This window comes from Macaca thibetana, chromosome 10 (assembly GCF_024542745.1).
Source record: "Macaca thibetana thibetana isolate TM-01 chromosome 10, ASM2454274v1, whole genome shotgun sequence".
In the NCBI taxonomy this organism is placed as follows: Eukaryota; Metazoa; Chordata; class Mammalia; order Primates; family Cercopithecidae; genus Macaca; species Macaca thibetana.
This window is the reverse complement of record NC_065587.1, coordinates 41,247,268-41,262,719: the sequence shown is the minus strand read 5'-3', so window position 1 is coordinate 41,262,719 and position 15,452 is coordinate 41,247,268. Positions and strand designations below refer to the sequence as shown.

Sequence of the window (15,452 nt, the reverse complement as noted above, 5' to 3'; positions counted from 1 at the left end):
CCACACCTGTAATCTCAGCACTTTGGGAGGCTGAGGTGGGTGGATTGTTTGAGCCCAGGAATTTGAGAACAGCCAGGACCCCATCACTACTAAAAATATAAAACTTAGCAGGATATAGTGGCACATGTCCATGGTCTCAGCTACTTGGGAGGCTGAAGTGGGAGAATCATTTGAGGTTGCAGTGAGCTATGATCGTGCCACAGTACTCTAGCCTGGGTGGCAGAGTGAGACTCTGTCTCAAAAAAAAAAAAAAAAAAAAAAAAAAGTATAAGAATTAGCCAGGTATGGTGGTACATGCCTGTAGTCCCAACTACTTGGGAGGCTAAGGTGGGAGAATCACCTGAGCCTGGGAGGTTGAGGCTTCAGCGAGCTGTGATTGTGTCACTACATTCTAGCTTGCGAGACAGAGTAAGACCTTGGCTCAAAAAAAAAAAAAAAAAAAAAAAAAAAAAATTCAGGGATAAGGATGTAACTCATGACAGGCCAATGAGAGTCAATTCTAGGACTTTTGAAACCACTGGAAAAGAGAAATGCTCAATCTATTGGGTTGCTGTCCTGTGAGATAACAGGGCAGAGCTTCCAGAGAGCAATTTGCCACCTCCTGGGGTTCACTGGCTTGAGAATGAAACTAGCACAAGCAAAGGAAGAGCTGAGAGATAGAAACTCCTTGTTGATATTTTTCCCCCTCTGGATCCAGCCACGCATAGATGTTTGGGCCAACACATTTGCTTTGAAGCTTAAGTCCATTTGATTTGGGTTCTGTCCCTTGCGACCAAAGGAGTATTGAGCCATGTATGGCCACGTAGCTAATAAGAAGCTGCTGGTTGCACAGGCAGCATCTGGGGAAGGCTGGAGTCGAGCCCTGCACTTGCACATCACACAAATGACCATGAGCAGGTCAGTGGCCATGGCCATGGGAAAAAAACTAGAAACGAGTGAGCTGGCTATGTTTCAATACCTGCTAGCGGAAAAACACAATGATTTCCTTTATGTTTTTCAGGGGTTGAGTCATCCAGGTCAGTCCTGGTTTGGCACATTAACTTATTATTCCTGCCAAGGGAGATGGTTAAGATGGGAGGGTTGATTTATTTGAGTACACATGTGTCAACATGATCCTGGACAAAAAAGAAGTAAAATGCAGATATGCTTTGCTGGCATGTGTTGTGACCCAAGAGGCCTCTTCTTGGCCTCAAAGACCAAAAGCCACGATGTTAGACATTGTTTCAGTCTTGAACTTGACCAAGCATGGGCAGGCACCTGGTATGATGGTGACATAGGGGCCCTGGGAGAAGAGAGTCCTCTCCCCACACCGTGGACAGGGTAGGAGGATTACTTTCTATTGAGTGGTCCGAGACAAGAGTGGTGGGAAGGAGCCAGTTATTTGAAGAAGCCAGGAAGGAGAGCAGAGCAGGTGCTAAGGAGGAGTGAGGAATAGTGAGAAGGCTAGTGTGGCTGAAAAGGGGTGAGTGAGGGGGACAGGGAACTGCCCTAATCTCTCCACCCATTTTGAGTCTTGACCATCTGGTATTCTCTAGCACTTAATATATTTAATCTCACCTTTTGTGCATCAAGCCATCCATTCATCCATTCCGCAAACATTTATCACACCTGACAGTGGGGAGGCGCTAAGTCTTGAAGGAAGGGTTTACCAAGCACAAGGGGCAAGACACATCCCCCGCCACTACTCCCACCAGGCAGAGGAAGGTCTGTGAGCCAAGTCCTGGAAAGAAAAAAGCTCACCATTTGGGTGGGGCCTGTTGGGCAGGGCTTTGAATACCCAGGGGCACTCCACCATGTGGAGAGCATAGAAAACCTAAATGCAGAACTCCAGAAAATACTGATATATGGGGGAAAAAATTGTAATGAAATCCATGATTCTGGAATAAGTCAGATCTAGTCTTATACTATATTCTAATACAGCCAAGTGGTAGCAGGAACTGAAGGTTTAAGAGAAAGTGAGAAGAGAAACACTTAAGATGGAGACTATTCTATTAATTAGCTGCTGCTGCTTTTTTTTTTTTCTGACAACCAAGTAAACACCATCATTAGTTAATATTAGTGATGCCCAGCTTGGTTCAACTTAGACAGCACCTGTTTTCTGCTGAGTGTCATTTGGATTGACTGGCATAGGCCAGAGGGAGCTGTTTCAGGGCCTCAATCAGGCAGTGACATGATCAGATTTGTGCTTTGGAAAGGTCACTGTGGCTGCAGGATGAGGAGGGAAGAGACGGGTGGCTGCTAGCAGGCTGCTGGAAAAATGTACAAGATGAGAGCCAGAATTTGGGCAGAGACAGTGGAGATACAAATTCCCTGAAAGCAAAAGTTTTGCTCTGTTTCATTCTTTTAGCAGTGCCCAGCAAGAGCTAGGCACAGCCACTGGTAGATTTTTAGAAATGCCTACTGTATTGAATTGTCTGGTACTAAAAGCTACGGGACTCCAGACAAAACAAAACTGTTGCCTCTCTCCGGAGTCTCCCTTCTTGGGAGAGGCATCATAGCTGAAGACAGACCCAGGTAGGGAGTTTTCTGTTGTTGGAAATACTCAAGGTTTTGAGGAACTGTTTGCAGACGTAGAACACACAACTCCTGTTACCTGAACCTGGCCCGTATCTGTCTGTTAGATCTGTGCAGACAAGACATGTGTTAGGCTTGGGGGCTTTTGCTGCTTGATAAACAAACAATCATCTGTCTTTCTATAGGTGGGAGAAAGGCCAATGTTAAAAGGTGTCTTTGAGACTGTTTAGCACCCTCTTCCACATGAGCGTGCACCACAGACACATCTGGATTCCCAAGGTCCAGAACAAGAAGCTCAGAAATGTGCTTAGATTTCCAAGTGTTCAGTTCTCAATATCATGCCATTCTCTTTGGAGTTTATGATGCCTTCCAGGGAGAGCAGAGCCCACATGAGCTTTCCAACAGCAAGACTACTGTTGTGATAAATCACATTGCCCATTTGTGGAGCACTTACTCTATGCTGAGGTTGTATAAGGGCTTCACAAATCCTATCTCATTTAAATTGTTTTCACCAAAGGTGTGTGTCCCACTGCTGACCTGTTGTGCTAACCATCCCCTCTCAGTACTTGAAAACCTGCTCCTGCCCAAGTCATGGCCTGGCTTCACTGGGGTTCCCTTCTGTACTGAATGAGATGACAACAATGAAACACTTGTCCCCAAAAGTGACTTATTGGATTCGTTGGCAGAATGTTAGAAAGTGGGTATGAAGCCCAAGAAACAGGACGCTGAGCCTCACCAAGCCCAAGGAGTATGACGGAATCCGAGCCCAGGCCAAGAATGAGTCACAATGAAAGCTTTTAAAATGTAAAACCATCAACCTAGATTTCAATTCCAAGGAAACACATACTTGGCCATCGGGGAATGCTTTAAAAAAAAACAAAAACAAAAAATCAAGCTTAAGTTACTTGACAGGAAAATAAAACAGCCAACGAACATTCAAACATAATGATTTACATCCTTCCCCAACTCCCTTCCAGTGTGGGTCAGGGCGAACACGGACCATGGACGTGACTGGAGCCAGGAGTGCATGTCCTCTCTGGGTTTCCTCTTCATTAACACTATTTCAGGCACACAATCCCATACCTAAACACAGCCTGGTTAGAGCTGCACGGTGCTACCTTTGGGCTGTTATGCCAATTTCTTGGATTTTCATGACCTCCCTGCTGTTGGGCTCTTGAGTTGCTTGGGGTGGCTGTTTTGGGAATACGAGGGTTTTTCTTCCGTTATTTATGTGTGCAAGCAGTGTTCATTTCGCTCAAAGAAATGGAAGCTTGATTGATTTCCTAAATGTAAGAATGAGATTGTCCTGTAATAAATATTTAAGACTGACCAGGAAAGGCGACCACCATCAGCTTAAACACAAGACCAGGAATTATTCTGTTAAGCTTCCTGAACGGAGGGAATGAATGAATAACCATCCTATACAATATTTGCTCAGCACCTGGTAGTTTACAAAGAGTTTTCACTTATCTTATTTGATCTTCACAATAACCCCAGAGAAGTAGACAGGGCACGGATTACGAGGATTACGAAAAACCCACATTTTTTTCTTTCTTTCTTAACAGATAAGGGCTCTAAAGGCTTAAAGCCACTCGAGGGAGGTCAGAGAGTTTGGGGACTAAATCTCAGGTCTCTCATTCATTCATGCACATATTTAAAAAATATTTATCCGGAGCCTGTTCCAAGCCAGATGAGACGGCAGTGGGTACAAAGATGAATAAAACACAGTCCCTGCGTAGGAAGATCACGTTCTAGCCTGGGGGAGAACGCCAGGAAAAGTAAACAAGACCCCCTGCTTTGCGAGGTGATGAGTGCTGGGGAGATAGGAACAGAGTGGGGACCATGTTTCTAATCTGATTCTCCTACCGACAACCAGCTCAGTTGTTATTTACAAATAACTGTCCCCTAAAGGGGCGAGGGGGGAGGCTTGGCCGTGCTGCTGGGGTCAGAGCTCGCGGGGGGATCTGCCGCGGGTGAGGACAGAACTCTCCCTTATTGGGCAAATATTTCCTGGGGCACCGCGCTAAGCACACAGGCTCCCCGAATTTCCCTCCCCAGGGACTCTGTCTTTGGATGGCCTGTCAGCGCGCCCCTGCAGCCCCCAACCCGGCCCGCGAGGCGACCCGGTCCCATGTCGCCCGAATCTTCCACCGCAGCGAAGCGTCCCCGGGCGAGTGCCCTGCTCTCCGCGCAGAGCGGAAGCTGGCGAGTTCTCACAGTGAACTCGCCCAGCCCCGCTCGCGGCTCTCTCGATTTTATGTGGGTTTCGTTGTATGCATTTTGTTATTTGCCTCAATGGATATGTTTAACATTAATTTTTAGTTCCACAACGAACGCGCGGGAACGTTCTCCGTGAGAGAAAAAGCACGGCGGGGGGCAGTTACCGGCGTTTCCCCCGGTCGTCTGGGGGTCCCGCACGCGCCCCGCGGGTGCAGCTGTCCGGCCGGGGTCCCTGGGTGAGCCGCGGGCACCGGCTTCGCGTCTCCCCGGGCGCGACTCCGCTTTGCAAGCGCTCAGCACACGGGAAACCCTCGGAAAACACACGTGTGTAAAGTTTGTTCCACGCAGAAACAAAGGACGCGTGGGGGCCGCTTCTGGGGCCTAGGTGTTTTGTTGGAACCCCACTCCGGAGTCCGGCCCGCACCCTCGCCCGGCAAGGGGAAGCCGGCCCTGCACTGGGAAGCCGGCCCTAGACAGACCGGGGGCCCGGAAGGCGCAGCAGCACAGCTCTGCGCCCTCGACCCGCTCCCGCCGAGCGCTGGGCCAGGCCCTTGGCCTCAGGCCTCCCGGGCGGCTCCGGGCCGGACCAGGGTCTCCGTCACTGGGCGCCCGCCTGTTTCTGGGCGCCGTGCTCGGGCCCGGGGGGCTGCTGCCCGAAGGGGCCCCGAGGAGCCCCTGCACGAACCCCGCCGACCTGGCCCGGGGCGGCAAGCCGGGGTGCTTAGGGCGCCCCGGGCCTGGCCAACGGCGAGAAACCGGGCCCGGGACGCCAGGGGCGCGGGGGGCTCCAGGCCAGGGCCCAGGCGGGGAACAGAGATATTTTTCGCGGGGACGGGGGCAGGAGGTGTCAAAGTTTTCGGGGAACTTTTCCACTTGAGATTCCACGACCCTGTAGTGCCACCTACAGAAAGCGGCAGCTGGGGAGGGCGGGCGCCCCCAACGACCCCCGACTGCCGGCGGCTGCGCGGCCAGACTGCCTGGAGCTCTCGCTTTTTTTTTTTTTTTTTTTCCTTTTTTTTCCTCCTGGTTGTTTGTCGGGTACATCTTTTTTCAGAGTGGGAAAAAAAAAAAAAAAAAAAAAAAAAAAAAAAAAAAAAAAGCGAGCGCCGGCGCCTGCAGTAGAGCGTGCTCGGCCTGCAGAGGCAGTCGTCTCCAACTTTTCCTCTCCCGCTCCAACTCCCCGCGCCCAAAACTTCGGCTCTCGGGGAGCCCAAATTTGCCTGCCGCGCAACTTCCACTCTAATGCAGGGACCAAGGGCTCTGGCAGCGGTTTGCAGCCTGGGGGTCACGCTCCCCAGGCTCGGGCCTGCTCGCTGGCCTGCTCCTAGTGCCTAGACCCAGTTGGGGAAGGCGAAACGGGGCGCCCCAGGAGCACCCCGGGAGAGGGCGGAGCACTCTCGTGCCCCGGGGCAGGAGTGCAGGGAGCTCCCGCGCCCGGAACGTTGCAAGCAAGGCTTGCGAGAGTCGCAGGGGGGCACTCGCGAGGGACGGACAGGAAGAGGGCCAGGGGGGACGCCAGAACCCGGGACCACAGCACGGAAACGGCCTGGGGCTGAGCTGCAGTCAGATCCGGGGATGGAGGGAGCCGGAGAAGAGGAGTGAGAAGGCCGGGGAGGCAGGCCCTGCTGTCCTCCTGCAGGCCAGCAGCCTGCTGGCAGTGGAGGACCAGGCCACCCAGGAAAGGAAGGGGTCAGGAGGTCGGGCAGGGCCTCAGCAGGCTCAGACAAGGCCCCAGAAGGGAGCTGCAGGCGCCCTGGAGTCCAGGCCCCAGGCCTGGCTCCGGTTGTCCAAAGAGGGCCTAGGCCAGGCCTCTGGTGGGGAAACTGAGTCACAGCCAGACCTCAGGGCACGGCCTAGACGCTTACTAGCCAAGTTAGGGGTAGAGAGCAAAGACCTTTGGGGGTCTCAGGGAGTAGGGGGCTTCAGGGCCTCCCAGTCCAGAGCTGGATTGGCGAGTTAGACGCTTGTAGATCCAAGGTTGGATTGGGGTGGGGTCTCTGGAACGTTGGATCGCTACGCAAGGATTGGGGGGATTCAAGTGCTTAGAGATCGAAGTCGGTCCTGGGTAGGGGGAGTCAGACAATTGGAAAGCCTAGGTAGTTATTTGGGGAGGGGTCTCTACGCTTTGGCGAAGGGCACAGCTGCGTCTTTTTGGCTTGAGGCCTGAGGCCTTGTCGAGAAGCTTCTGTGAAAGGGTGGGCCGGCCGGGTCAAGAGAAAGAAAGTGAATAAACCAGGAATATAAGTGGGCTGGGGGCCCCTGAGAGGGGGGTCACAAAGGGTGAGACATGGCCACCAGGCGTTTAACCGACGCTTTCTTGTTGTTGCGGAATAATTCCATCCAAAACCGGCAGCTGTTAGCCGAGCAAGTGAGTAGTCACACCACCTCCAGCCCTCTGCATTCACGTAGCATTGCTGCGGTGAGTCTCCCGGCGGCCTCTCCGACACACGGACCGTGTGCACTGCGGCTCTGCCTGTTTGTCTGTCTCTGTCTGTCTCTCTGTTTAAAAAAAGAAGATAAGAATAATAAGACTAAGAATAATAAGATCTCTTGGCTAGAGTCAGGGGGCATCTGTAACCCTGGATGGGGAAAAAGCGGTGCTGTGAGGCTGCAGCTCCACCTCTGCCTTGTCTTCTCCTCACTTCCGCAGCACCCCCCCCCCCCCCGCGCGCATCCCCCGCCTTGGCGTCACTGCGCTACAGGCCGCCTGTAATTTACATATGTTTTAACGCTAACATTGGGAAGCACTGGGCCTTTCTGAAGCCTTTTTGTTTCGTTTTGTTTGAAGCTCCCCTCCCCCCAATAGTGAGCCTCAGTTCGGTCCTAATGGCTGGGTCGCGGGACCACGGACCCAAATCCTTGCAAATGAACGACTCCCTCTCCTAAAGAGGAAGCAGTTGTGTTGTTGTTTTGTTTTGTTTTGTTTTTCTGCCCGTTTTAACGGTCCCGCAGCCCTTGTGTGGCCTTGTTCCCTATGAATAATTGTTTCACTGTTCTTCCTGGGGGCTTGGGTTTCTAAGACTCGAGGTGCTAGCCTCTTCACTTTCCATTTCCCAGACGGGAAATTACGCTTTCCTCTCCATTCGAACTTTTTAAAAAAGCCTGAGGAGGTATATGTGAAAATTAACCCTCTAAAATAGCTTTTTTTTTTTTTTAATTAGCCAGAACCTTTAGTTAGCCTAGCAGTAGTGTTTTTTAAGGGTGGTCCTGGAAAAATTACTGTTTCTGGTTTGTTTTTAATGGGGGCTACTTTTCCCTTTCTGAGCCTCAGTTTACTGCTCTGTTAAATAAGGGGCGAGTCTAGATGATCTATACCAGACAGTGATCGTTAGCTCGGTAATGTCTTCAATTGAAAAGTGAAGTTATGAAATTGGCTGTAGTTCAGGCTACCTGCTGTAGGGAGGCTAGGTTGGAATAGAAGCAGCGTTGGAACAGGCGGCGAATAGCCATCCCAGGACCACATTCTTGGGGATTATACTTGATAGGCAATTTTGGAAACCCCGCATTTATTTCAGCTCCTAGGGACTGTATTGCCAGTTCATTTTTTTCTTTGTGACTTTATCTAAATGTTTCAGAAAAATTTTGCCATATGTCATGATTATCATGTCTACAAAGACAGTTTCTCCTTTTTGTAAGTCACAAGTGGAGAATGTCTTTGGCCATATAACTGATAGAAAAGTGATTTTAAGCCATATGAGCGGTTTCAGGAATAAAAGCATGTAAACTCAGGTCAAAAAGCCTAGAAACAGGGACAGAGTGTGTGTGAGATTTCAATTAAGAAGTTGAAGGGTTTTACATTTATAAACTGAAAGGAATGACATTATATTGAAATAAATGTAAAGATGTCTGGTAGCATAGAAACGGGCTAATTCTAGCATTAATTTTGAAGAAAAAAATAAGCCAAGAAATTGAGTAGCAATTGGATGAATACAATTCCTTAATGGTACTTCAGTAATGTTAAATAAGAACTACATGTTCCTTAAATGACTTGATTTTTGTGCTGCCTCAAAAACAACTGAAACTGATATTAAGATTTCTAAGGTATCAGTTTTAATTGATTGAAAAACATACTGTTTTTCAATTTTTAATCATTAAGGTTCAAAATACCCTGAACCTTTGGGTAACATGAGGGTTTTTTTTTTTGTTTTTTTTTTTTCCCCCATTTAGTCAGACGGTTTAAAAACCTAGTATCTGAGACAGGAAGCTTTTTAAAAGTCCTTCTCTGAATCAAACCACTTTAGAAAATTATTTTCTAAGTTAGGCAATTTAAAAAAAATATTTAAGCTAAGCAAAATAACTAAAAATGGATAGCTAAAGTATAGAGTTTGGAAAAATAGATACATCAGGATATATACAGATATATTTACCTAACTCACAGTTTTTTGAAAATGATTTCTAAACCCAACTAAAAATATATTTCTAAGTCAGAACATTAAAAAATGTTTTCTAAATGTCATGCCATTGAAAATGTTAATATTTGTATTAGTCTGACCATTTAAAATCTTTCTCAGATCATTGAAAGCAGCCATATCATTTAAAATATCCTTATAGTCAATTCATACTGTTTAAAAAATAGGTTTTGCAGTCTAACAAACATAGTTTTCCTGAATTAAAATTTTAAAAGAAAACACAGATTTATATATTTTAGTTGTGTTTAAAAAAATGGCATGTCATAAATTTCTGAAGTATTTAGGGTTGAAGTGTTACGTCTTCACTTTGCTTACAGGTGATCTTACAAAATCTATTTCTGCACACAATACGGCGAAATGCTAACAAGACCACATAGAGGTTATGATTTTTTCAACTTATCTGGAAGTTGGAAAAGCTTTATAAGCGTTTTGAAGCAAAAGCCACGTCTAACACAATTTGTAAAAACTGTATTGAGTAACTCTTAGCAGTGCTTTTCACTGCATATCTAGCTCATAAAAAATTTAAAGGCTTGTTTCTGATTTGTAAATTTCAAAGCCATGTAGCAAACCAAACAATACCATATCTGTCAAATTTTGAATATGGACTAGGTATTAGGTGACATTAAAGAATTAATTAAATTAATTATAATACACTACATTTGCTAATTTTACTAGAGATGCCTACTAAAATGTTTAGTGGTGAAATGTCAAGGTGTCTTACCTAAATCCTTAAACCCCTCCAAAAACAGAGGAAGCAAATAAGGCAAATTGTTACTCATTGTTGAGTCTAGTGATGAGTATGTGGGGGACATTTTACGTAATTTTGTAGGCTTTTCTACATGTTTGAAAATTTTTAAATAGAAACTTAAAATAAGTATATTCGTTATAGTAAAGTAGAACAGTTAAAAAGAGACAATTTGTAAATATATATCTAACACTCAGGCAATTTGAAAGGAAGAAACTAAACCTGAGTTTAACTTAATTTAAAAAATAATAACCTGGAATTTTAAGTTTCTAATTAGAAGAAAAAGCTGTAGACTTTGATCTTGATGCATTTGATACCAACTAAAAATACACCTAAAATAACAGACTTAAAAAAAAAATTATAACCCTGAATTTTGACATCTTTATTTCAGGAAAAAGCTGCAGAAATTAATTGCAGAGTAGTATGTCTCTTACACCTCAAAGCAAAGCACACCTTTAGCCATGTCATGGCTTTAGCCATGTCATTCAAAAGATTTAAACATGCATTTTTTGCATCCTAGTTTGAGGGGAAAAACTAGAATTTGGTTGTTGTAGTGGGGTTATTGTGTGTACCTGTGCGTGCATACAGGGTTTTGCAGCATTCAGGCAAATACGTCAAATAAACAGGAATTTAAGGAGGATAGGCAGTGACCAGATAAACACAAAGCCTTAAGGGCCAGAAGGGACCTAAAGGTCATTTGGCCTAGTGTACCCGTTTGTGATAACCCCTTATGCCTGTCTTGTTTGGCCATGTTCTGTGACTATGATGGAAAATGCCAGCAGCTCCACGATTTTTACCACTAAAAAGTCTTTGCCTGTTAATCCCAACTGTTTGTGTCCTGGGGTCCTGCTTTTAGTTCTGTTCCTTCGGGTCTTCCTTCTGTCTGGTAACCCTGCAGCCTTGTTACCCAGAGTTCTTTCCAGGCTTAGCAGTCCCGGCTTAGAGTGGTTACGTTTCTTTCCTATAAGTGATGTTTAGTTTTTCTGTATCCTTTTTAAAGTTCAGCACCCAGAACTGAACAAAATTCTACTTTTTTTGTGTAATTAGTTGTATTAATGTTAGTAAAACTGATTGTTAAAAACAGACGGGTTTGACTTTATACACTCCTAACAAAATGCAGTTGTATTTCCCATGCATTTTGCTCTGGCCTCAGTTTTGAGTGCCCCATCACGTTCATGCCTCAGGGCAGCATGAAATAAAGGAAAGAGCACTGAGAATTGAATCTGAGAATTGAGGCCTAAATCCTGTTCTGCTGCAGGCTCAGAGTGTGTCCTTAGGCAAGCTTTTAATCTTTTTGGATATCTTTTGCCTCATTTGTAAACTGAGGGGTTTGAGTTAGGTGATTTCCAGCCCTATGGATTCAACAGTATTTTCTCAAGTTCTGTTTTAATACATTGTTTCTCCTGACTTTAGCTTTAATTTGAAAAGGAGGAATTCATAGTCAACAGGTTTGTGGCTGTCAGTCCAAGGTTACTGACAGAAATCCTTAGAAGTAGCCTACCAGTACCGTGCAAAAGTAACTTTCACATTATTATGCCAGCCAAGTGCAGGTTTTAAGGTAGCAACTCATTCAAGCAGCTTGGCCTTAGGAAACTGAAATGGATTTATGAAGCTAAACAATCATTCAAAAAAAATTGTAAAGTCATAAAGAAACGAATGAAAGGTAGATATTGAGATGCTCTTCTGATCTGATGAAATTCTGTATGGATTTGTGTGGTTTCCTTCGATCCCTGGGAATGGATCTAATATAGGGGTTGGAGCTACTTTCTTAGTGTTTACTGCCTAATCTATACTCTGCTTTAAAATAATGCATAATCTATAATGGGAAGCTAGAGTTAATTGGTCTTACATTAGTTTGAAACTTAAGCACATTATTTTTAATAAAATGTGTGCTTTAGGAAAAAAAAGAAATTAAGGATTAACTATGGTTATAAGAAAGCTAAGGTTCTTATTCAGGCTTGACTACAATATTAGCTAAGATTTATGGAGAATTTACTTTGTGCCTGACTCTGGGCTAAGCCCTTTCCATGTGTAAGCTTGGCTGTCTTCACAGTGCTCTATCAAATAAGTACTATTGTTTTTCTCAGATACAGATAAGGAAACAGATTTTAGAGGAGGTAGGAAACTGGCCCAGCATCACCCACCTGATGGTTTGGGGGCTGTGACTGGAACTCTGGCAAACCTGGCTTGAGAGCCCCGTGCTCACCTCCTGGGCCACTCTGGTGTTGACTGCATTTTCAGAACTTGTGTTGCAGATCCTGGAAAATGGAAGGACCTATTGTTTAAAAACAATTTTTTTTTTCTTGCAAGAGGCTAGCATCTTTCTTTATCTCACTTTTACAAACCTTACACAGTCAATTTTAACTTGCAGATTGAAGGTTCTAAGTTTTAGTACAAGCTGAGTCTGTTGGAAAATTAGTTCTCTGTCTTTAGGATCCAAGTATGAAATCATTATATATTTCTCTTTAGATCTACTTGCTTTTCTGCTTTTAAAGATTCCATGGGAGCAGTGAGGCTTACTTTGAGAATAAGGGTACTTTGTTGGATAAAAGTGAAGCAAACTTTCATTTTGGCAGTAACGGAAATAAAGTAAATATCACTATAGTATAGACCTGTGTTTCCAACTCATTTTGCTCAACTTTTCCAGACTTCCTGAGTAAACACAGATGGGTTTCCACTGATTTTTCAGTTTTATGTAGAAAGTTCTTTAGACTATAAATTCCACATGCTACTTGGAGTTTTCAGTATTTGCTTGATTGCATGCCATTGGCAGGTCAAAAACCTAGATTTAGACATAAAGATTTAGAAGGTGATGATGTGTAGTAATGTGTTTTCATTTGGCTTTATTTTGGTCTTTCCTGATGGTAATTCTAAATGTTTTAATTCAGGTCTTGACTAAATTTCCTGGTAATTTGGTGGCAAGCAGAGCTTCGAAAGCCTTCTATTTTTAAGTAGCAGAATGGTGGGGAGGGTCTTTGAAAAGGTGACCTTAATTTAATATTCCTGATGTGGTGGTGGCTGCCTTTACAAGTAATTCCCTGAATTGTTCATAAAATTAGAGAGGCTGAAGGGTGGGGTGGAAAGAGACCTGAACACCTGGGTCTGTCCCCGGTCTGACCATTAACAAGGTCTGTGGCTTCGAGCAATGCATTTATACATTTTGAAGCTTAGTTTTCTTATTTGTAAGAAAAGAGTTATTTCTAGCCCTAGAATCCCATGATTCAGATTTCACCTCTTATCAATTAATAATTGTAGCAATCAGAAGATCAGGGTGTGTGTGCTCGGTTAATAATCCAAGAGCATAGGCACATGTGCAGCTGAGATTTTAACCGAGGTTTGCAGTAGTACATCGTTCACAGATTAAATGCCAGGGAGCTGCTGCAGAGTAGGAAGAAGACTGAGATACTCAAGTTAGGGGTTTTGTCTTGCATCATGTTTTATTAATAAAAGATTTTAATGTTCTCTTAATGTTAAGCTTTTAAAAAATAAAAACATTTTTTCTTTGTGAAGTAAAAGGTAATTAAATCAGATTTCCATTTGATACTATCTTTATTAATATCGTCTAGTACTACTATTATGGCAGGGTGTGTATAGAGTTCTCTTTTGCTCTCATAGAAAATTGTAGAAGGAATGAAGAGGATTTGCAGCTTTCCATAATGTCATCTAATTGAATTTTTACATGGAGTAAAGTTTGATTACATTTTTATTGCTATCATTGTTTAATAATATTTTGGCCCTGATACAGCAGCTTCATTTGCACTATTTTTAAATAAGAAAGTTGTTTTTTTATTTTCTAAATTTACTGCTAAACATAAAAAAACACAATTGATTATTGAATTTCACCACAAATTATTTCAGTGATCAATACTGTACAAAAAAAAGAGCTAGTTGTTTAGATTATCTGTCATTAGTAAATGTCTGTCCAGAAGATAGAGTTCCATGTTGATCTAAAAAAGAACCGTTAGTTTTCAATCGAAACTTAACCCTCTGGTGTCATGCTTCTCCCTTCCCACTCCCCTTAAAAGAAAAAATGTATTCTTACCTTTTGTTTTGTCTCGTTTGCTTGCTTTTATAAGAGCTTTATGAATAACTGTACGCTTTCTAGCTAATAATAATACATACCAAGAGATGGTAAGATTTTTTCTTTTATTTTGCCACCTGTGTCTCTCTCCGGGAAAGAGTGGTTTCTCAGCTGTCTTACTACCAGGGATGAAGCCGTGTCTGCGGGATGTAATTTGCAGAGACCTTGCATGTGTGGTCACTCACATGTTATCTGAATACGGCTACAGACAGTTTCTGTGGGTCGTTCATTTTTTAATTTTGTTGCATTTGCAGGTCTGATTTACGTGTTAAAATATACATTTATTTAACATGATAAAATTACATTTTAGCTCTGCTCTCATTTTATTTTCCTAAGGGAAATTAGAATGTGGTATTGTATGTGATATTTGGTGTTTATGAAACAGATTAACAGCATATTTTAGTGAAACCAAAGCAAGTGTGTTTTATCTGTTTCCAGTGTATTTTAATATTTACAATCATGTTTTGCTTGTTTCCTAGCTCATTTTCAAAACAACCGCAGTAAATAAAAATAAAAGCATATATTAATGTAGCTTATTTTTAAAAAAGAAGAATCAAAAGGAGATTTTAAAATACCTTGCTTAGTGGATCTTTATATTTAGTTAGCTTAAAATCTCAGTGTTTTCTCAACTGACCATGCCTTGTCTGTCTGTCCCATGCTGCTTTCTTTTTGCTTTCCCTAACTGGATGGGACTGATGGGAACAACATGTCTCTTCAGGAGCTGGACGAGGTATCGTGTTTTGAATATTTTTATATGTTGGGTAATTTGAGATTATAAAATACCTGCTTTTCCTGAAGTCTTTGCTCATATATAAAATGCTAACAGCTTATAAATATTTAGCATTTGTTTTGATTATTTTCTAATTTTTTTTAACAGTTTAATATGTAGAATTTAATATATTTTCACACCATGTGAACTGATGATTTGAAAAAGGCTTTGGGAAGATTGTTTTCTACTCTTGGGAAAGTGTCTCAACTTAGGAAGCAGTAAAAAGGTTGAACACTTTCTTCAAGGAAGCCAGAATGTTTCGGGAATTAATGTCTGTAGCTTCCTGATTTCTGAGAGGTGAGTGGTGCACTTGCTCAGGTAGACAGTATAGAAGACCGGCGTGTCTGTGAAGGCCCTAAGAGAGAAGGACTGTAGCCATGGCAACTGTGGGAGGGTCTTCCTTGTCACTCCTGTCTGGAATGAGTTGACACCCAGTGGATGCACCTGAAGCTGTTGTCACCTGGGCCCAGTTCTGCATCTCCTAGCTGGGGGTGCCTTTGGCCTTTTTATTAGCTAGTAGCATCTTGCCCAGAAGGTGGAGAGAGTATATATTCAAAGCACTTTATTTTAGTAGCCCTAGTAAAAGGGTTGAGAAAAAATAAGATGAAAACTGTTGTTAATGTTTGTGTCTATTGTCTGTTTCAGCATTGAAGGGGTAAGAATATTTTTCCTGAGTATAGAGTGATGGAGAAGTGAGGGTTGTTCTTGTTTGTT

General features: G+C 43.6%; 2 protein-coding genes across 8 annotated transcripts in view; both read left to right on the top strand.

Annotated features, from left to right (window-relative positions):
* Positions 1-15,452, top strand: part of LOC126929358 (guanine nucleotide-binding protein G(s) subunit alpha) — a 366,637-nt gene that overhangs the window by 102,518 nt on the left and 248,667 nt on the right. The gene's annotated exons all lie outside the window — the stretch shown is intronic.
* The window catches only part of STX16 (syntaxin 16), a 28,085-nt gene continuing 19,536 nt past the window's right edge, over positions 6,904-15,452 (top strand). For 2 of the 7 annotated variants that reach the window (XM_050745606.1, XM_050745605.1), the window contains exon 1: positions 6,904-7,102. In XM_050745606.1, the coding sequence (XP_050601563.1) occupies positions 7,022-7,102 (81 nt within the window). In that variant the 5' untranslated portion in view covers positions 6,904-7,021. Of the gene's footprint in view, positions 7,154-12,114; positions 14,700-15,452 lie in introns of those variants that run through there. The other 5 variants (XM_050745603.1, XM_050745611.1, XM_050745608.1 and 2 more) reach the window with 3 other exon arrangements.